The sequence below is a fragment of the Phymastichus coffea genome, unplaced genomic scaffold (genome assembly GCF_024137745.1).
Source record: "Phymastichus coffea isolate CEN01 unplaced genomic scaffold, Cenicafe_Pcof_1.1 PCOF00011, whole genome shotgun sequence".
Classification (NCBI taxonomy): Eukaryota; Metazoa; Arthropoda; class Insecta; order Hymenoptera; family Eulophidae; genus Phymastichus; species Phymastichus coffea.
Window position 1 is genome coordinate 3416164 of NW_026706822.1, and position 23911 is coordinate 3440074.

The 23911-nt window shown below is 35.6% G+C and overlaps 1 protein-coding gene across 3 annotated transcripts in view; it reads left to right on the top strand.

Moving 5' to 3' along the window:
* LOC131672448 (talin-2) overlaps window positions 1–23911 on the top strand; it is an 870100-nt gene that overhangs the window by 308696 nt on the left and 537493 nt on the right. For all 3 annotated transcript variants that reach the window (XM_058949681.1, XM_058949672.1, XM_058949665.1), the window contains exon 7: window positions 22446–22534. In XM_058949681.1, the coding sequence (XP_058805664.1) occupies window positions 22446–22534 (89 nt within the window). The remainder of the gene's footprint in view (window positions 1–22445; window positions 22535–23911) is intronic.

The window sequence follows — 23911 nt, forward strand, 5'->3', positions numbered from 1 at the left end:
TTTTTGCAGGATGTCCAATAGAATCTCTTACGAATTTTATCTAAGGTTTTATTTATATCAAAATGACCACCTGAAGAAGAATCATGAGCTTCGTCTAAAACGAAATTAACAAAATTTTTGGGTACAATTAACTGAAGAACTTTAAGTTTTAAATTCGAAGAAATTCATTCCTTATATAAGATATCATCTATAATCAACAGTGAATTTCATTGCGACAAGTATGATTTTATAGACTAAGTTTTTGAAGAGACATCTTTCCATAAGAGTCTGATCCTATTTTTTTTGTAATCTAAAATAGTTCTAATGATGTCATCTTGATGTTAACGATTTCGCCAAATACTCAATGAAATTTCTTCAAAAAGAATACGAGCTACAGTATAATTATTGTACGAGAATTTAGTTTCTACTTTAGAGCAATAAGTACAAGATGAATTACTACAGGATCTCCTGGAAAGTCCATCTGCATTAGTATGAGAAACGCCTTTATGATATAAATTTTAAAATCGTATTAATCGAGTTTTCTTATTCATCTCGCTAATTGACCATCTAAATCTATAACTAAAAGTAACTATGTTAAAGCAGAATCAGTTGATCAGTTCTGATGAAGAAAGATTCGACCGCATAGATAGTGATGAATATATTTTACGGAGTCGCGATGTAATAATTCGCGATGAATAACACAATAATTTTTTTCTTCTTTAAATAAAATACGACTATAATATCCTATAACTACTTCTTTATTATCCTATGTTTGGGAGAGGACGGAGCCTGTGCCATGACTAGAAGCATCGGTTTCTAGGAAAAAAGGAGGGTCTTAACGAGGAAAAGCTAAAATAGGCGGGGAAGATAGAGCTTTTTTTAAATTAAAAAATGCAGTTTGGCATTCATTCGTCCAAACAAAAACATCTTTATGATCTGCTAAATTATACAAAGGATAAGCTATACAAGAGAACTCGTTGATGAATCGTCTATAATCGGAGTACAATCCAGTAAAACTTTTAAATTGGTCTTTATTTACTGGTGTTGGCCATTGGGTTATCGTTTCAATTTTCTTAGGATCCGTTTTCTTTCCGAATTCAGACACTATATAATCAAGATATTGTACTTTACGTTGGAAAAAATTATATTTCTTTTTGTTTAATTTTCAATTTGACTGCCAAAAAAAGTTAAGAAAACAGTCTTAAGGTTAACTATCATATTATCGAATGATTTAACCATAACCATGATATCATCCAAATAGATTAAATAAATATCGTCAAAAATATTTCGAAGAACTTTTTTCATTAATCGTTCAAAAGTAGCGGGAGCATTAAATAATCAAAAGCCATAACGACAAATTGCCACAAACCGTTACTGATTGAAAAAGCACTTTTTCCCGATCTTCTTCACGTATTTTGACCTGCCAATAACCATTTTTTCAATCTAAAGTAGGAAACCAAGAATTGCCAGTCAATTTGTCTAAAGTTTGATCGATTCTAGTTAAAGGATAAGAATCTTTAATTCTTTTAGAATTTAATTTTCGAAAATCAACGTAAAATCGCCACGTATCATCTTTTTTTCGTTTCAATACTGAGGAACACCAAGAACTAGAAGATTATTCAATGACACCTTGATCTCATATGTCTGGAATCATTTCATTGATTTCAGTTTTAAAATACGGAATAGGGCGAATCGATTGTTTAATGGAAACGGACTCTGTCAATGCAATTGCATGCTCACCTAACATTTGCCTGTTACATCATTATCTTGAAAAATGTCTTGAAAATCAACAAGAAGTTGTGAAAATTTAATGTTCTAAGAAGAGGTCAATTCTTTTGAATTATTATCAAGAAAATGTTGTAACTGAGCAGGGAATTCAGTGTCTGATTGTACAATCCTTGAGCAAATTTTCTGGTTATCATTGTCTCTAGTCGAATTAGGAATGTCAGAAAAAATGTCACTAATAGAATTTATAATTTCGGAGTTATTAAAAAAATCACAACCAAGCATACAATCGTCAATATCAGCAACATAGACTGTCATACGAATCGAAAACAAATCTGAACAATATTCTTAAATTTAATAGGAATATTTTCACCTGTAGGATATTTCACAGAATCCTTAATGAGAGGAATGCGAAGATAACTTTCGTCAACAAATTTTGAATTCTAAATAGAAACATCTGAATCTGAGTCAATTTTGAGTATGCAAGACTTATTATCTATCGTGCCTTCAAATTCAAAAGTTTTGAGATTTTTAAGAACTCTACATACACGAGGTGTAACAGGAGTATGTTGAGGAGCTTCTGTGTTAGTAGTTACACCCGCTCCTAAAAGTTTAACAAAATTTAGTTTTCCTGTTCAGGGTTAGGGCAGTGTGCGCGAATGTGACCTGTTTGTACAAGCAAAACACTGGACATTTTTAAGCCAATCCTTAACATTGAAAGGTTGAGCTTGTTTATTTGATGTTTTGTGTCAGTTTGTTTGTTTAATGAATTCTGTGGTAAAATTTGAGAAATTTGAACTTTATAATTTTAATCTTTTGTGCTCGATACAAGGCAATCTTCAATGATACAATTTTATTGTATCTGAAGAATTTCCTTGATTTCTTTATCAAAAATACTAGAAATGAATTAAGAACAAGTTATTTCGTCCTGAATTTCGCTAGTACATTCGGAATAAGCTAAAGTAGCTAACCTTTCGATATCAGCAGCTAAAGTTGGAAAGTCTTCTCCGCGTTTTTAGTATCTATTGTGGAAAAGTTAATAGCTAATAGATTCTAAATGTTTGTCTCCGAATATTTCTTCTAATTTCCAAAATAGTGAATGAAAAGTTATTGATTCAAATTTGGAATAATTTGTAAGAACCGATTGAGCGTCACTACGTAAAAATGAAGCCAAAACCATCTTTCCAGTGATTAGCTCTTGAAATAAGCTCAAACAGACGTGGAAATTCACAAAGTGGTGTTGAGCCATCGTAATTATCTATTTTTAAGGTGTAATCTATCTCTAAATCTATGGCTAAAGTCGTATTAATCATGTTGAATGTGTATGTGTGAGGTTAGGTTGAATATGTAACGGAAAGTGCGTGTTTGTAAGGGTAGAGGGAATATGACTCATCTAGTTGACTTTTTGATGAAGCTAGTCGAATTTTCGTCAAAGCTTGGAAAATTCTGCATTACGTGCGTGTAGTTCTCTTACAAGACTTCACTCTTGTCTGGCTTGTAGTTGTAGGGCTTTTTCAAACTCGCAACGTTGGATTTTTCCGGTATCCAATTGAGCAGTGCCGATATTTTTTGAAGGAGATTGTTGGATATCGCTCGTGATTCACTCAACGACAGTAGTGCTTCTTGCAGAGCCAGATTAGCAGTTGATATAACAGCCGGAATCATCGGGATAGTGTGTGATGTCGTAGCATCCGATACTCATGGTACAGGAAGCGTCGCAATTGCAGTAGTATCTAACTGTACACTTAAATGAGATAATGACACATCAATACCTGTATGTTCTGATACGTGTGTGATACTTGGTTGTTGTTCATAGTGTCTTTATGTATTAGTTGTAACTTCACAAGCGGCAGCTATCGAAATTGAGGGTTAATCGGGTTCGAATAAAAAAATAAATATCTCGACTGAGCCTCCAAAATACAAATTACAGCGAAATACAAATTTAATAAAAGAAACTAGACTATTTATTAAATCAGAAACAGTAAAGAATAATGTAGAATCAGTTTGTCATATCAACTAAGTGGAAAAATAATAAATAACTAAGTCTAATAAACAAAAGTACTTAGCCATCAAACATTCGGAAGAGATTATATCGAATATATTACAATATACGAGTCATTCTTTCTCAACGAATGACCCTCTACAAGCCAAAAATCATTTTGTTTATCAAATTTCTACAAGTGGTCAATCGAAAGGTCTTGAAGTGTACTTTTAAAATTAGAGTGGCCTTTTCCGCGAAACATTACATGTGATCAAAATGGCCGCCAAAACCACGTGACTCTACTTTTTATTTATTCAATTGATAATAAAACCAGCATCATGACGATGATTGAACTCTAAAATTTTTGAATTGAAAGGTCTTAAACTCTACTTTCAAAAACCATATGGTAAAAAATTACTAAATGATCAATGTGGTTGAGTGGAAAAATGAAGATACTCATAGATATTTCGAGTCATTGAATCCAAATCTGATGTCCCCTACTAGTTTTCGATCAAGATTATTTAAAGGATAAATCGTAAATATTTTTTAATTTTTGATAAAATTAGGACACCCACAAGTTTTACGTGTTGCTGAACCTGAATCCAGGGCTGGTTGGAGCTTTAAACGACGTAGTTACGGAAAAATTCATTTCAGACTATGGTACCTGGAAGAACAAAAATGAAAAATATTTGTTGCTTTCATGATATAATATGTGAAATTGTCAATAAAAAGTAAAAATAATCATAATGAGCATTTAGTGTTAATATTATTTAGCTGTACAATTAATCTTATTGACCTTATCTGACGATATCTCATTTATCTAAAAAGCAATTTTTATAATGATGATTTACGATCGATTTTGTATAAAATCTGTAGGCTTAAGCTACCATTTTGGATTTTTCAAAGGCGCCATATTATAGAAGTAGAGTAGACATCAAAAGTTTTGAGTCCGTCCATGATTTTTGTGGTGATCTACAATTTTTGATAGAGCTATTATCATTTTGACGTGGATTCACACATACATACACACGCACAAACACACACACACACACACACACACACACACACACACACATATGGGTCATTCCATCAGTTTTTTAACTTTGGCCGTTCCGCGGGGTCAGCCGATCGTGCCGACGTTTTTTCTTAGGATTTTACATGCAAAAAAATGCCTTTCCTTATCTCAGATTTTATTTCAAACCTATATATATATATATATATATATATATATATATATATATATATATATATATATATATATATATATATATATATATATATATATATATATATATATTGCAACGATTACCGAAAATCGTTCGACTCGCGTGAGGTTAATAAGCGGCTGAACGAGAAAAGCCGCGATCGGTTCGAGAGAGAGAGAGGGCGCGTAGGGGCAATGACCGGGAGGGGAGAGTTCGGTAGCCAGTATGACAGTGTCACTCAGTCTGGTTACATCGAGCTAACCCTTTCGAGCCGTCAACGCGTTTTGTGGTCGTGCGAGAAAACAGGTGTCCCCGAGTATCGCAGAACTTGAGTGTGGTGTGCTGAGTGCGGAGAGAGCGGCAGGAAGTCCGGGGAAAGGACAGCGTGCGCACACACAGCAGCAGCAGCAACAGCAACGCCAGTAACAACAACAACAACGGTAACAGCGGCAGTGCAGCGAGCGGCGGAGCAGCTAATAAGCGGCTAGCGTATCGGATACGGTCGGCCACCGTATCCTCAACTATCTCGCGGTAGGTGCACCTTCCCTTTATTGTTGTTAGCGTGCGATCCCGCGCAGCGTGCGCGAAGGGATAATTTGTTGCGTACGAGCGGTTAGTTCGCGCCGGTCGCGAGGTTTTCTCTCTACCCGTTGACATTGTCAATTGTAATTGCGTGCGCAAAACTCTCGGCAAATTCCCCGTGTATCAGGTTTAATCTGAATAAAGCGATCGATAGTTGTCACTAAATCGAATCATCATTTTGTCTTTCCTGTGTCCGGAGTTCGCGTTTGTTTACTTTCGATTCGAATAAGCCGGTAGCGTAGCAAGGATCACGCAGAGATCGGTAGAAGCGAATCGCCAACCTAGTTTCCAGCAGCAGCCGCAGGAGCGCTGCTAAGCAGGAGCGACAGCGCCGCCAAGTGGCTAGTTGGGGAACCCAACTCGGATTGGCGAGGAGACGCTGCGCAGGCGCACTCCCGGACAAGGTATGTTGACGTGCTTTCGGCACGTAGATAACAAGGCGTCGTTGACCGAGATAATAAATAGGTTTAATAGATTAAACGGCAGCCTGTTACAATATATATATATATATATATATATACATACACACACATTTATTTAAAGGCCCAGAAAAGGGTCTTTTTTAAGCAATCTTTGAAAAATCGTATTCCCAAAACTTTTTGAAATATCTGGACGGGCGAGGTCGCATTTGTTTTGTTTTTTCATATACTTTTAGAAAAAAAATTGTCCGAAACCTGATGAAGTGATCCGTAAGTGCTCTTAGCGAATAAATGCTCTCAAATAAGTGCTCGTTTAGCAATGTTTTTGCTATCTTCGAGGAGTCGTAGCGTCGTCAGTTTTGATGTTTTAGAAAAACAACTAATAAGTTTTGTACTTGTCTTGAAAAGAGCTTCAATTTCCGTCCTCGCTCATTTCTCTAGCTTGATTTGAATTAGAGATATGTAGGTACAAAAATCGGTTTTGCGGCTAATGTCGCGAAAATTCTAATTTTCAAAGTTGATTTAAAAATACCTTATCAGTTTTTTTCAATTTTAAGAAAGCCATTCGATAGCTCTTACCGAGTAAAAGATTTTCTGTTTTTTTTTTTATTTTTTTTTGCGTTTCCTTCGATATATTGAAGTTTGAAAATCGCAAAATTTTTAAGTCCGAAAAAACCGTGATCCTTCAAGTCTCACGTTTCAGGTCCTAATTCATCAAATGTGAATGGCAGAGAATGACAGGTCTAAATAAGACAAATAAAACAAAGAAAAATGTTCACTGCCTTCAATAAATTTCAAATGTCACAGACATTCAACGTTTTTTCTTGAATTATAAAAAAGCTTTTGCGTATTTAGTGCCACTCATGAGTGTCATCATGATTTGTTTATAAACGGATAAGTTCTATTATTTCCAGAGTCGGTGAATTCCTATGTTCATTCATCTATCTATGTCCACTATTCCAATGCTTTTATTGGCTTGAAGAACGACGGCCATGAATATGTAAGTGATATAGAAATGTTACGACTTTAGCAAATACAAGCCAAATCTTGGATAACCTGATACTCATCGTTGAGCAGCTGCTCATTTACCCTCCCGATTGCAGCACCGTGGAGATTTATGTAAACTTTTGTAGACCATTAAGAGCTTTACCCCCCTCCCCCCTTACCGGGAGATTCAAGGCCTGTATCTACCACTGTGATAGAACTCCTATCGCCATCCATATATTACTATATAGAGTGTTCAAATGATCTGTGTATACGGTCGTGAATTGGTCCAGTACACTGACTAATGAGAATACTTTTAATTAGTAAATTCTTAATACACATACAAGTTGAGGTGATTATTGAAATTTATCTTCATACGCACAATGTAATGGGCGATGTAATGGCGATTAGTTTGATTATTGTTGTAAGTCTGATTTTTGCATAACACTCTTTCAGACCGGCATATAAGCTATTGGCTTGTATACAGTATGATTCTGCTTTGAATGCTTGGTGCAATTTTGGGAGGCTCAATGCTGATGCAGTAACTATGAATTTTATATACAGGGCTTAACAAAAGTATTGATACGGTTCTGTATTTTTTCAGGTAAGGTATTTTTGAAAAAGGTTAGGGTCAGGTCTTTTGTAACTTTTTGCAAGGAATTCACTGGTGACCTTGGATTTGACTTTGAACCTCACCTTCAAGGTTATTTCAAGGTCAACTTTTTTTTCAAATGGAAACCCCTCTTTTTCATAGCAGTAATTAAAAGAGCGGAAAATTTTACGTTCAAATATGTATCGAGGTCCAAGGTCAAGGATAACCCTAGAAGTGAAATAAAATTCAAACATCTTTCGTACTCATTTAATATTCACTTGTCATTAATTAAAAGACTCGTCTACCTTTAAAGTAAAGAATGATGAGAAATTATCTGAATAATAGTAAAAAATCACAAGATTATATTAAAACTTGGAATTAATTAAGAATAATGGTTGAAACAATATTTATAGCTCAAGTTTTGTTATAACGCCTTATTAATTTTATTTCTTGTATCGTTACAAAATCGAAAAAAAATTATTGTATCAAATTTACCTTAGTTAAAAAACATCACTCGAAAAATGACGCGATTTATCACGTGACAAATCACTTTATTTTTATGGTATGACCAATCATATCACAACTAAGTCAAGATCAGCGAGGAGTTGGACGAGCAGCAACCGATCCGGGAGCTAAGGGCAGTATCGTTGCAGAGTCACTCTGGTGAAAAAATCATTTGCCAATATCAATTACGGCTGATGACCGTAATTGCACCGCAGGGTAGGTGAACCTCCCTTTTTCTGCGGACAAAATACTTCCGAAAGTATTTTGTTATACGCGACCGTTATCGCATTCCCGCCGAGCGTTAAAGTTCGCGGTAGAATTTCGAATTATCTTTCTCTCTCTCTCTCCCCGGATAATTGTAAATCCTATATGGGTGCGTAAGTCTTTCGCCACAGCAAAGACTGTAGCTTCTACAGCTTCTATTATTATAAACGTCTTGATTTTTATTCGCCGCATTACGTTCTTTCGTTTTCCTTTAGTTTAACGAATCCGTCACCTGATTTTTTAAAAATCGATTTCATCTAGGGAATAGTGGAAAGAAACATTAGTCTCCATACACCTAAGAGAAAGCAAGTGTCACAAGTCAGGTGACTTAAGGTAAGTTAAACTCTATTGGAAAGGAGACATTTTAGCGAAAGTATCAATCGTAATGGCGAATAAACGTATACTCATACATGATTAACGGAGCGGTGGTTAGCTCTGTATCGTGGGAGATTGTTCTTAAATAAACCCAATTTACATAAGTTAATCCCCTCCATTACATGATATAATTATCGTTTAATTTAGTAATTATTAATGAAAAACTTTAATTTCAGTCAATATTTGAACGCACGTTATCTTATTGATTTTGTAAATAAGAAATCTTTTACCAGATCTCACGCTGTCAAGGTATATCTTTTTTTAACGTGATTTATAATATGACATCACGTGATCTGATGTGATTCGACATACTAAAAAATCCCGTAATTAGTTAGGTGATGTTTTTTTTCATGTTGAATAAATAAAAAATTTCATTGTATCTATTTCATGTTTCTAAAATTTGTAGATGAATTAAAAGTTATTATATCATTAAATATAAGTTCTTCAGAATGCTTAGTAGGACGATTGATGAGTATGCAATGTGGCGACCATAAATTAAAAAAAAAATGAAATTGATATAATTGATCTAACCGATGAAGATTTGAAAAACCTTAAATATAGAGTGCCCAACTTTCCACAATTTCCAGTTGGAACTATTTGTTCTCTGCATAGAAACAACATTTTAGTACATTATTCTTTATATCAGAGAAAATGCTGCTGTCACCAATAACCGTAGCTAGCAATATTAAAAAAAATACATTTACATTAAGACAACACTATATCAAATAAAACTATCGATTTGAGTTTCTTTTATTTGAATGTTGCCGGTGTTAGTTTTCCCCGGGCCAACGGGTACAATATTATTGATTTGCGGCAACTTTTAAAACCTATTGGTATTTACGCTTTGGCTAAGAGTCGTTCGGTCGCACTCGCAAGCGCTTACAGCGACTGTTTACAAATTATCGTCGCGGCGGGCCTATGCAAGCTAACTAACAGAGAGGCGATGTTTATTATGTGGTCTTTAACTCAAAGTGTGCACAACAACACTTTGATTGCCACCTAAGTCGCTGGTTGACTGAGTGCAAGGTCAATGTTTAGAACCGGCGTTTTGAACAATCATAAACGCTGTAGGTTCTTTTACGTTGGGCGCCATGTAACGGGGTTGCTATCCGTTTAATTGATTATGCGCGCGATCGCATCGAAGAGCGCGCGGAATTATCTACACGTTCAAACTCGAAAATCGGAGAGCAGGAGGGAATGGGTGTCAGTCAACCAACTATTTATCAGTGAGAAATAACTACATCAGAATTACGATCAATATCACAAGCGAGATCGTTTATTGCCTCTTAATTCTACACTGTGTTCGGCCCGCGTGTTTATGTTTACAAAGAGCGCGCGCGACAATAACATACAGAGTCGGATCGCTCGCCGCTCTTTGTTCGCCGAGTTATTACATGCACGTTTCTTATTGAGTACGAGAGATTAGCTATTAGCAATTCTACTACGATCGCGAAATTAAGCTGGCCAGCTTACCTTATTAGCAGTTGCACGGAGAACGAAAGAAAAAGTTTGTGATAATGTCTCGGGGAAACGTGCGTCTGTGATCGAGCGGTTCACGCTTTTGGTTTCGTCCTCGATGGCGAAACCTCGCACTCACGCTCACTTACACACACTCATCTCTGTTATCAAAGGCACGGCTCCGGTCGCTCCTTATCTATTCGTCTCTGCACTCCGGAAAAACACGGAAAAAACTTTCTTTATTGGTTGATTGCGGCTGGAGGTATCGGTAGCTAATCCTCGACTGGTTCATTTTCGTACGCGCGCGTTCCGTCCCGCCGCGTCGCGTGCCGAATTCTCTCATTACATTTTCCCCAACCGGCAGGTGCTGCCCTCGCAGGCAGCTGCGTGGTTGGGTCGTTAGCGCTAATAAGACGTTCACCGTCACAAAGTATATGAAAAAACGAAACGAATGCGACCTCATTCGTCCAGATATCTCAAAAAGTTTCGGAGATACGATTTTCCAAAATTGCTTAAAAAAGGCTCTTTTCTGGGCCTTTAAATAAATGTATATGTATATATATATAGGTTTGAAATAAAATCTGAGATAAGGAAAGGCATTTTTTTGCACGTAAGAAAAAAGTTAAAAAACTGCTGGAATGACCTATATATATTGTAACCGAATGGGTTATTTCTCCAGATCAACCCGAAACATCGCTTCCGCCGGCGGTCGTCCTAGATTTAAGCCGCTACTGGAAAAGCTATTTCCGTAACGCCCTGTCAAATGCGCGAAGTGTTCTTCTCAATTAATGTTTCACTACTACTGTGGGCAAAAAGTAAGGTGAATTTGTTTGTAAAATGAAAAATCTTTATTTATTCTTCTACATCAATGTCATCCCCTTCGAAGTAATCCCCTCCCGATAAAATACACTTATGCCAACGTTTTTTCCAATCCTCGAAACATGCCAAATAGTCCCTTTCCGGTATAGCCATCAGCGCCTTCTTCGATTCAGCTCTTATCTCCTCAATCGACTCGAAATGCGTTCCCCGGAGTGGTCTCTTGAGTTTTGGGAATAGCCAGAAGTCACACGGAGCCAAATCAGGCGAATACGGTGGTTGCGGAACGATATGCGTCGAATTTTTGGCGAAATGGTCACGAAGAACGAGTGAACGAATTGAGCGTTTTCGGTACCAAACGAGATTTGACTTTTCGTAGGCCCAAATGGTCTTTCAAAATTGTTTTCACAGATCCTTCTAATACTCCGATCATATCAGTAAGGTCTCTAACAGTCAACCGACGATTTTCGAGCACTAATTCCTTCACTTTATTGACGTGTTGGTCATCTGTTGACGTCGATGGTCGTCCGGAGCGCTCCAAGTCATCAACACGTTCTCGACCCTCTTTGAAGTCTTTGTACCACTTATAAACATTTTTCTGCGATATGGTAGAATCACCAAAGGCCTTCCGCAACATCCTCAACGTTTCCGCAGCCGAAATTTCATTCCGCAAACAAAATTTGATGGCACTTCTTTGCTCAATTAAATCAGACATTGTAAAAATCGAAACATGCACTCTTGGTCGTTTGGTAAACACAAGCGTAAATATATTACTGATGATGACATTGACATGAAATTTGTCCCAGATGTCACAGATGTCATTCGCAGTCCTACCAACTCAAGAAAAAAAGAACTAGCCCGAAATGTTAAGCCCGCGAAGTTTAAATTGAAAATTCACCTTACTTTTTGCCCACAGTAGTACATGGAGAAAACATTCTCTGGAAAAATTATGGTGATGGTCCGGTAAAGCGTGGACATCCAAATAGTACAAGTGATTTTTACAGCAAAATTCGGCTATAATTACGGTGACGGACCGTAATTATTATGATACAGAAAAATTGAAAAGAAAATATTCGTAAAAATTATAAGGCTCACGTTAATTTTTACGGGGACTCTCAATAATTTTTACGTGTATCATCATAATTTTTACGGTGCCGGTCGTGTTCTTTTTCCCTGTACGTTAGTTTCCCTTTTCGTTAGTTAAGAGTCACGTGACTAACTAGCACCAACGAAGATATATTCGTCGATCGCACAGTTCATTGTATTAGCTGTTGAGCCGGCAGTTTCTTCAGCTTCATCATAATTTTATAAGGTAAGTATGTTATAAACTAATCATTTTAATACACATATATGTCTATGAAATTGACAGTAAACGTAAAGGTATCTTTGAGATATTGTTGATTTTGTACTACATTTCAATTCAATTATATTATATTCATCGCATGGAAACATAACCTCTTGCATGACTTCATCTTTTGTTATTTTCTTTACAGATTCACAATAGTAAAGGGTTCGATTTTATTTATGATTGTTTGTATGAACATTAAATTAAACTAAATGGCATTAGTATTAATCAATTATATGATAATCATTGTAATTTGACTGTATGTTTATATAGGAATGCAGGCCGTGGCCTGAAGGACTGGAAAATCTTGTAAATGACATTGTTATTTTAAAGATTTCTTATAGTCCCAATTAAATTTTAAATACGCATATTTTTCTCTTTAGCCTCTGTTTTAGTTGTTGAATGAAAGTGTTGATGGAAAATCGGTGTTGTCGATGTATAAAAGAAATGGTGTCTTGTTTAAAAATGTTCGGAATCTGCTATCCAGAATAATGATTAAAAATGCAAAGGATGTTGCTTACGAAGGTATCGTTATCGGGCAAGATCCAGATTATCTTCAAAGATTTGTGTGAGTTTAAACTTCGATATTATACGAAATAATAATAATAAAGCATTAAGCTGGAAGTATGGGCTATAGTATTGGCACAGCTAAACAAAGGATGAAGCTTAGCATGACCATGTGACGTATAGTTAATATTATTGTTTTCAGAATTTCTCCAAACAAATTCAAAGAATTAGCTCAGTCAGTTGTTGACCTCTTTCAAAATGAGAATGCTCCTACTTACTATACACCATATATAAAAGCTAACAAAAAAAGAATTAATCCAACTGGAACTTTATATAAACATTATGAATACACAAAAAGAAAATTGAAAAATATAGGATTCTTGTCTCAAAGACAAAAAAATCAATTTTTAGCTGTATTACCACAATTACTATTCGACAGTAAGTAATATATATGATAGATTGTCAAATCTACTTTATAACATGCAACATAACCTATAAATTTTATTTATTGTACTACTAGTGTTTACTTATTGTTTGTTATTTTAGATCAAACTACTGAAGATTGAAATTGGCTTTCTGAACACATTGAACCAACACCAGAAGTTCAAGTGAAATAGGAAAGAACTTTTCAATTTAGGCTAAGGTTATTAAAAGAAGAAAATTACTCTATTTATGACTATTATAGTCTCGCTGCCTTCAAACTAGTCAGGGGAAATTATTGGTGATGTAAATTTGAGTACGTTCATATATACAATATTATAAGAAAATTCCATCAATTCTAATTTGCATTTCAACAGTTGTGTTGTGATTTTAATACATTACAACCTAATGTTTGTGACCGATTCATAGATTTTTGGAGTGTTGCTAAGCCACATCTTATTCATACGTTACAAGGACGTTTGGATAAAAATCTCAATGATAGAGTTTTAATGCAAATTTTACCAGCATTATCACCTGATATATTATTTATTCATGAATTAATTATGAAAAGTGCCTAGATGTAATATATTTAATGACGAATATTAATATTTATATATTTTTATTTTCACTCTAGACAATGCAGATGCAATCATTTTCTATTTATTTTCCTATCTGCTAGAAGCAACAAGAAAAAGAAAGCGACCAAATGAAAATGAATAACCGACCAAACTGACAATCGAAGAACGTAGACAATCATTTTTTGTACACGCCGAAGTAGTATTTTTTCATTATTCTCATTTCTTTCAAATCTATATGTAAATTAAATTTTAAACAATTTTATTTCATAATTAATATTTCAATTAATAGGTAGCAAATGATGTGCAGCCTTCAATTGATCGATTGAGAGATCAGCTGAGAGCATCAAATCTTACTTTGCAACCTACACCTGTTCTCGTTGGTAATTTAGTATCACTAAATGCTGCTTACGTTTGCGTCAATTCAACTCTATATAAAGTTAATACAACTTTGCAAGCATTTGACTTATGTTTCAAAATAATCATAGCTCTCGATTGTATCTATCCAAAACGAGCCTCATCTTTTTGGATTTTTTTGCAGAAAGCTTTCTATGGTATAGACTTTGAGACTATTATTTGTAATAGATCTGTAAATACGTTAGTTGGTGAAGTTAAACATATTATTGAGAATTACGTTAGAAATGCTCTTTAAGTTGATTACTGTGATAATGATAAGTTGCTGTGTGTGTATTGAAAATTTTGAAACTAATGGAGAATTTTTTAAACATGTAAAATACACACACAAACAAGGTAGATATATATCTTGTACAACGATTTGCGGAAGAGTTTTTCAAACGTTTGAGTCGTTCCGTAAACATTTCAGACTGAAACACAGTGATGAGTCAAAAGTAGATTATAAAATTAAAAATAATAAAAGTCGTCAAATTGAGAATATATTTACTCCAATAAGTAATGATATAAATAACAAAGATACAATTAATAGTTTCTATGATAATTTAAATGGAAATAATATTAGTGATACTAATGTTAGTGATCAAAGTACTTATAGTGTAGATCATGATTTAGTCGGTAATAATAGTCTCGATACAGTTCTCATTGTTTATTCATTAAATAGTATAAATAACAAAAAGAAAGAAGTAAACGAGGAGACATTGTTTATTGCTAAACTTTACAGTTATCCTGATGGTTCTCGTGCTAGAGCACTTCAAATTATTAAAGACACTTATCAATTAATCAATAATAAAAATGAAAAGTTAAAGCTTGATGTAAAGTCTATTGCACCTACAAATAAACAAACTGACCAATTTTATCAAAGAATAGATAAGGTGTTTGAAAAAAATGTTAATCAAATTAATAATTTGTTGAGTGAGAGAAGCAATTTTCGAAATTTTGAAGAATTGAATACTTATATTAGTCCTAAATCGATTGCACTTGGGGAAAGGCAGGAGTACATAAATCGAAATGGAATTAAAAGATTAGAAATGTTTCCAGTTACAGCTCAATTTATTCCACTGCGATTCGTGTTGCGAGCTTTTTTCGAAATTCCAAAAATATTAGACAAAACATTGGAATTCATGAATTCTCTTTTAAATACTAAGACAATTATTTCAAATTTCACACAAGGTAGTTTGTGGAGTAACATAAGAAGTACTTTTAATGAAAAAAGCGTTATACCTTTATTTTTGTAGTTCGATGATTATGAAACTAATAACCCCTTAGGGAGTCATAGAGGAATTTCTAAATGTGGCGCAATAAATATTTCCATACCGTGTTTATCTCCGGAAATGCAAGAGAAATTAGAAAATATTTTCCTATTTGTATTATTTAAAACTTTGGATCGTATTTTTTTTACAAACAAAATTATTTTCCGTGAAGTTCTTGATGAATTAAAATTTATTGAGCAATTTGGCATTGTAATTAACACTCAAAATGGTCCCCAGCGAGTATACTTTGTATTATCATTAGTTTTGGGTGACAATCTTGGATTAAATCAGATTTTAGGTTTTACTACTAGTTTTAACTCTAATATATTTGGTCGATTTTGTTATATCAATAAGAAAAACATGCAGACAACGCTTGAAGAAAAACATTGTTGCATAAGAACTGAATTAAATTATGATAAAGATGTTATAAAAAAATCCAAAAACTACGGGCATAACGGAAAATTGCGTATTTAACGTTTTAAACAATTATCACGTGACAAAAAATTTGTCGGTGAACATTATGCATGACCATTTGGAAGGTGTAGCTCAATATGATTTGGGTCATTTCTTATATCAATTTATATACACTGCCCGTCAATCACTTTTGCCATGCTTACCTCAAAATTAGGCAAACTTAAAAGTTTTGTATCTCGGTCGGAAATCATCGTATCACAAAAAACCGCAGTGCATGTTAAAGGTAATTGCAAAAGCTTCCATTTAAGATGTGTAGAGATTTAAAAATGAAAATATGTGTTTTTTACAGTAAAAAAATTGATTAAAAAAATTTCAATTTTTTTAACCTCGACTTAAATCAATGCCAATTTAGAACCAGGCAATGGAGGGCAAATTGACCTGAGGGGTTCGGAGGGTAATGTCTTTCCCTTTAAAATGAGCTCCCGCGGGGTTCTATCCGATGTTTTTTAACCGAGTTACGGCGTTTTTTGTAAAAAGCAACCTTCTTTTTCCAATCCTCAATTACTTCGACTTGCGTACGTTTTGGAAAAAAATGCCAAAGAGAAAAAAGTTTCATTTTGTGTCCAAGAATATAAAAATAAAGTTCAAATAATGAAATAGAGAAAAAATTTTTTTTCAGTTTTTTAGCGCATTAAAAAAATAAAGGAATTTAACTTTTTTTTTACGCTTAGTTTTAAAACGTCTAGGGACGTAGTAAATCACAAAAAAAACTAAAACTAAGCGTAAAAAAAAAGTTAAATTCCTTTATTTTTTTAATGCGCTAAAAAAACGAAAAAAATTTTTTTCTTTATTTTTTTATTTTGACTTTATTTTCATATTCTTGGACAGAAAATGAAACTTTTTTCTCTTTGGCATTTTTTTTCAAAACGTACGCAAGTCGAAGTAATTGAGGATTGGAAAAAGAAGGTTGCTTTTTACAAAAAACGCCGTAACTCGGTTAAAAAACATCGGATAGAACCCCGCGGGAACTCATTTTAAAGAGAAAGACATTACCCTCCGAACCCCTCAGGTCGATTTGCCCTCCACCGCCTGGTTCTAAATTGGCATTGATTTAAGTCGAGGTTAAAAAAATTGAAATTTTTTTAATCATTTTTTTTTACTGTAAAAAACACATATTTTCATTTTTAAATCTCTACACATCTTAAATGAAAGCTTTTACAATTACCTTTAATATGCCCTGCGGTTTTTTGTGATACGATGATTTCCGACCGAGATACAAAACTTTTAAGTTTGCCTAATTTTGAGGTAAGCATGGCAAAAGTGATTGACGGGCAGTGTATGTTTACAAATATTTTACACTTCAAAACTTAAATATTTTGGTTCGAGGATTTAACTATGGTCAACATAAAAATAAACCTCCAGAACTCAGTGAAACCCATATAAAAAAACGTGTCTCATCATTTCATCTTCAGAAATGCTTTGTCTCATCCGCTATAGTTGCCCTATAATTAGTCATTTAATTCCTGATACTAATAAGGAGTGGTTATTATTAAAAGATTTATGTCATCTTACAGAATTATTTATATGTTGTGATTTAAACGCGACGAATACTGTAGATTTTTTGCGTTGTATTGTACGTGATTATTTGAAAGGTTGAACTGAAATTTTTCCGAATTATTGAAAACCAAAGCATTATATAATATTACATTATAGTAGAATATTTTCTGTAGTAGGTCCTCTCTGGAAAATATCTTGTATGAGATTTGAAAATAAAAATCGCGAGGGAAAAACCATTTGCAAAGTATCTTGCAATAGAATTAATGTTTGTCATTCTATAGCAATAAAACATCAACTTATATTTAATTATCGTTTACTGTCAGAAGTTGTATCTATAAATTGTTCCGAAATTAAAATAGATAATTAGTGCTAATTCAGAGTATTTCAGAATATTATGCTGTTCAACACTTATTTCCAGTGTAACGGTAAACGTCTTATTAGCGCTAACAGCCCAACCACGCGGCTGCAGGCGAGGGCAGCACCTGTCGGTTGGGGCGAAATGTAATGAGGGAATTCGGCACGAGACGATACGGAACGCGCGCGTATGAAAACAAACGAGTGGAAGATTAGAACCCGCACACTCAGCTGCTGCTAAGAAAGATCGGAGTTTTTCCTGAGTTTTCTGAGAGTGCTAAGAGGATTAGCTATCGATTCCGCCTGAGAGAGTCAACTGATAAAGACCGAGAGGAGCTGTGCCATCGCCTGACGGAGCTGAGTGCGTGCTAGGTGCGTGAGTGAGCAGTTTCGCCATCGAGGGCGAAACTGAAAACGCGAGATACCTAGCAACAAAGACTGACTTTTCCGCAACTAGGGTGCGAACGTTTTTACTCTCGTGCTACCGTACAACTGCTAATAAAGTAAGCTAGCCAGGTCACTTTGTGCAAAAATCTTTTGTTAAAGCGGCGGACAGTAATTGTCTTCCTCTACAGAGAACGGAGACTTCTCAAACAAACAATTCGTTGTTTTGGGAGAGAACGTCGTAAACTTCTCTTTTCTGTACGGGCATATGCAAATTCAAATGCTGAAGTACAAAATGCGTCACCGATTGCCCTCGACAAGCAACTAATGCTAGTCGACCCGAAGTGAATGCAATGTGTATTTGAACGAAGACTTGCAATCACATGTGCGGATGTGTGTACCTTCACGTGGTGGGGCTCAGAACGCTGTTTCTGTAAAAAACAGTATGCAAAACACACAACGCTCGCCCCTAGGGCAAAAGGCCAATCGGCCAAACGACAATAAACAACACGGACCATGACAGCACGTGGTGAGGTGCGGCCCGTAAACGCCCAAACATTCAACGCGGAGTCTACCACACCCCAAGAGCTCAACTCGAGCCCAGAAAAGCCAAAATCCGGGAGTCACTTGAGGGGAAATCACTTGGGATTGTGGTATCGCGCGCCCTCTTAGAGGACGGGAGACCGCTCCGGGAGCTAGTTGCAGAGGACCAATGGTCCCGGCAATCCGAATTTAATTCGGGTAGATAAGAAATTACTCCCTGTCGACTGGCAATCGGTATGTGCCACTATTGTGGGTAAAAAGAGTCGTGGCCGTGGTCATAGCAGCCACCCAAAGTTCTTTGCCTCGAGCTCCGGGAATAAGGCCCGACACCTTTGGGGAGTCGCCTTGTCGGCTAGGCGAGACCCCGCCCCTGACCTAAGTCAGAAAATTAATCGAAAGGGCAGAGATCAATATCAGCGAGTCATAAAAGCCTTCCATAGAAAACGAAATCCGAGACTCGGGCAAAAATCAGGACACAACCTTATCGAATAACGGACACCCACCAGCGTGAGCTGGGATGACCGAAACGCCATGAGGAGACGTGCCTCGGCACGTCGAAGCGATGGACCTGTGAGTCGTGGGAGAAATCCCTTAATACAGGAACGCAGAGTGGGATGATCTTCGAACGCGAGCCCAGGAAGAGAGGCTTAGCTGGTTGATCGTCTTAGGAATTTCCTCTGGCTGTCCTGGCTGAGTCTCTCTTCTGACATTCCAATTTGGGTTGGCCTCTGCGGGGTAGTGGTACCAGGTCAAGCAAATCTCGTAAGATTTGTATGCTGCGCGCTTCCGACGCGGCAGACGTCGGGGCAACTAGAGTCCCGTCGCGCCCAAACCGAGGGTCAAGCCTTTAGTTCCGCTCTCCTTGAGCGTTGAACCTTGAAAAGATCGGTACTCCTTTCGAGGAGGTCGCCACCTTAGATTAAAAAGGTTCCGACTCGCTGTGTGCGTCAGGGATGTCGCAGCAAACTTGACTTCCGGATCTCCAAAAATGTTTGAAAGCGAAGGAGTGAAAGACAGTGGGCTATGCCAACCTGTTGGTGCCCAGCGAGAAGGGTGGTAATGTTTGATTACGCTGTGCCTCCCTTAAATCGGAAAAGTGTGACACACACAAACACTAACTGTAGACTTAAGAGGCAATAAACGATCTCGCTTGTGATATTGATCGTAATTCTGAAGTAGTTATTTCTCATTGGTAGATAGTTGGTTGACTGACACCCGTTCCCTCCTGCTCTCCGATTTTCGAATTTAAATGTATAGGCAATCCCGCGCGCTCTTCGATACGATCGCGCGCATAAATTAAATAAACGGACAGCTACCCCGTTACACCAGTTAGCGTTAGATATTCTAAAAAAATATCAGTAAAAACCGTTTTGAACTTAGAAGGTAATGATATTAAAATTAATAAGATCATCATGATCCCAGATGATTCTGGACCTTTATTTTTTTACGTTAAAAATATTGTAATTGAGGAAAGTTTTTTTCATTATATCACAACAACTTCTGAACGTAAGTCTTGATGAACATTCTAATTTATACCAAGTGCATTGTTTTCAATATAAGTGGACTATATTAATAAATAATGATTTTCATGAAAGTTTCATTCTAATGCATATCGTTACATCTTGTAACGGTAAAATGTATATCATTAAAAACTGGTTTCAATAAATCGAATTTTGTTATATTTATTAAATGTGTGTGTGTGTACACTATACATACATACATATATATATATATATATTGTAACGGGGTTTCACCGTTTAATTATATTTTTATTCGCGCGACTTTGTTGAAAGGGCGAATGTAATTATCTATGCTCAAAACGCAATCCGGAGAGCATGGGGAGACAGGCGTCAGTCAACCAGTAAATCTATTAACCTATAAGAAAGTGAGTGGAAGCAAAAAGAAGTAAGCGAGTCGAAAACACTTGTTAGTAACACGAACAGAACCTTTTATTATCACTCAAATGCTACATAAGGTCGGCCCGCGCGTTTGTTTACATCGACGCTCGCTCATCGACAACACGTATTGGCGGGACGCTCGCTGCTCTTTGTTATTGGAGCCGTTACATGCACGCTTCGAATGTCGGAAATTAATTATTAAACATGCGACCGCGATCACGAGATTAAGCTGGCCAGCTTACCTTAATATCGCAGGCGTACGAAGGTGACACTGACGAGTCGCACAGCGAGAAAACTGTCTTATTGTTTATGTCGTGGATCGCGAGTTCGCGCACTCGTGGTTTCGCCCTCGATGGCGAAACCTCACACACACTCTCTCGATCTCTTCGCGGGCGACGTTTCTCCGTCAGCTCGGGTCTCTCCCCTTGGTGGTTGAATGGCACCTTGGCGACAGCGATCACTGCTAGCTGGTACTGATCTGGACGTTCTTCTCTCAATAATTGGCTTTAACGGTACACGGATCGACAATAGCGAAAAGAAAAGCGGGCGAACGTGATGATGGTCAGTGCTTCACTCTATGGTTCGATCTCTAGCTCACGTATCAGTAATCGGCGGCGTAGTTGCGGGTGAGCGTGACGACGACCAGTGCTTCACTGGTTCAATTTCAATCGCGCGCGTTCCGTCTCCTCGCGCGCCGAATTCCTTCGTTACGTTTTTCGTCTCCCCGGTAGGTGCTGCCCCCGCAGGCAGCAATTAGGTCATATTATTAGCGCTAATTTGACGTTTACCGTCAAATTAGTTGTTTCTCACATGAGTTGTTAATTATATAATATTGTTGTACTTGGTATGGATAAAAATAAAAAATTGTTAGACTTGCATTGTTTATAAGTTTCAATGTAACGAATTGTCCGATTGTTCATATAAGGCAGACAAAAAGGAAATTAAAAAAAAAAATTAAGGAATATGAACGTACTCCAATAGACCGATTTGACATTAACAATGTTCGAATTTTTGGTAACGCAATTAGTAAAAGTAAAAGATTAATTTCCATAATGACATTCATTCATACATACAGTAATACTATTAACAAACAAAACGATACTCAGTATCTTAGTAAATAATATAATTGTATTTTTAAATTTCTTAAATAGATTTATTGTTATTGGTTATCCAATATCATATTATTTTATAAGCTATTAATCCATGTAATATTTTTATATGCTTGAATTATTAAAAATGGGCTCTGCTAATAATTCCATATATTAATAGGATTAATTTTGTTTTGTACTCGTGGTTTTTCTCATTTTTTCTCCGTTTGACTTGTGACGTGCAACTTCACGCTTGTATTTTTAATTGTGTTTTCTGATTGTTGTGTAATATAATATGAGCAATAACTTTACTATGTTGTTTATTTTATTTAACAAAATTTACAATAACTTTTTTTATTGACTCATAGCAATTTATAACGTAATCTTGACAAATTTTCCAGTTGCGTTTATATATTTTTTTTATTCTATTTGATACCATTTTATTGTAAAATTTTCATCATTTTTGTATAATGGATTTATTTATTTTGTATAAAGGACCTGATGAGGCTGGAAGTTAAACCAGCCAAACGTTATCAAGAAAAAATTGAGTGGAAATAGGTTTTATATATAGTAATTAGGTGTCACTTTTTGTTTTAAAATTTCGCAAAATGTAATGTGGTTGAGCGTAATAATGTGGTTAATTCTTGAAGTTCTAAAATTATTTTATTTAGCCAACAAATAAAAATTATATAGTTGAAAATTCTTTTATTTTTATCTAAGTTAATATCCTATTTTTATCGTAACATACAATTTTTTTCCAACTTCAGCAAGCCTATGCATCTTGATATAAAAATTGTTTTGTTAATTTTCAGGAGCCCGACCTTACGGAACAGGTTACATGACTGCAGCGCAATACACGAGCATAAGTAGACAAATTAATATATCTCATGCACCACCTACGGTAAGTTAGGATAGTAATAACTTAAGAATTTTTAGTGGAAATGGGTTGGGTTATTTCATATTATTAATCTATTATGGATTTGTAACAATTTTTTATTAACACATTATTTCAATTACGGTATACATACATATGAGAATAAAAATCGCTTGAACCGATCGGTGAAGTTAAGAAAAGATTGGCGCGGATTCAACAAGACGTTAACGGTAAAAATGTTAGTATGCAAGTAAGGGCGGAGACGGAGGAAGAGAGAGCTAATGTAGCTTAACACGGTAGTGAGTCAGCGCATCTAAACGACACGATTCCTGCGTACCTGGACGTGGTCGTGAGCAAGGCTAGGGCAGCGTGCATGTGAGCATGTGGCTGTGCGCTCGTTCTCTTTCCTTTGAGACATCGGCCTGATAACTACTTTTTCGAGCCATTTTCTCTTAGCGCCACAAAGTGGGCTGAAATTTACGCTTCCAAACGAAATCAAATTCCTTAAAACTGAGAAAACATAAGCAAATGATTGAATCGGTATTTTGAAGCTACAGTAATGTCGAATAGAGGAAAAATAGTCCAGTTCATTGAAAATAAATATTTAACTTTGAAGCCGAAAGTTAAAGTTGCAGTTTTCTAAAAATTACGGGTTTTTCTCCGATTTGATCATGGTTAGAAATTTTTTATTACAAATTAACTCTCCAGGTTACTCTGTATAAGATCTGTAATACTTTCAAAGTCATTCGAAGGTCTCAATGATACTCACAAAAATGTCGATTAGCAACATTTGCTGTATCAAATGGTATTCTGCAAATATATCGATGTCGATTTATCTCCCAGATAAATCTTCCTAATTAGTCTCATTTTCAGTTTAACAAACTAAAATTTTAATGAATATAAATAAAAAGGAACAATATACAGGTTCCGTTAGAAGGAAAAACTAAATTGATCACGACTAAAAATTTATTTTTTAAAGAAAGATAAACAAGATAAATATGGAAATAAGCATTTCAGTATAAAAATCTGATTTATTTAAAGTTGATACAATTAAGACTAAAGCAAAGATGTATTCACAAATATGCTCACTTATAATTCACAATCAATTGTTAGTGGTATCGTCAAAATCATTCTCTCCAGAATCACTATCGCAATCACTATCATAATCACTATCATAATCGGAATAATCCACTTTATGGTACGTCGATTAAAGAAAACTAGAAAATGTTTATTAATTTTTCTGCCAAAAATAATTGTTAATCATTGTCAATATCTCCCTATATATATATATATATATATATAACGCAGATCTGATTCCTTAGACGCACCTATATTCACCTAATTTGACTCATTTTTGCTCATCTTTACCCTTTTTTGCCCATTTGTGCCTATACTTTTGCTTGT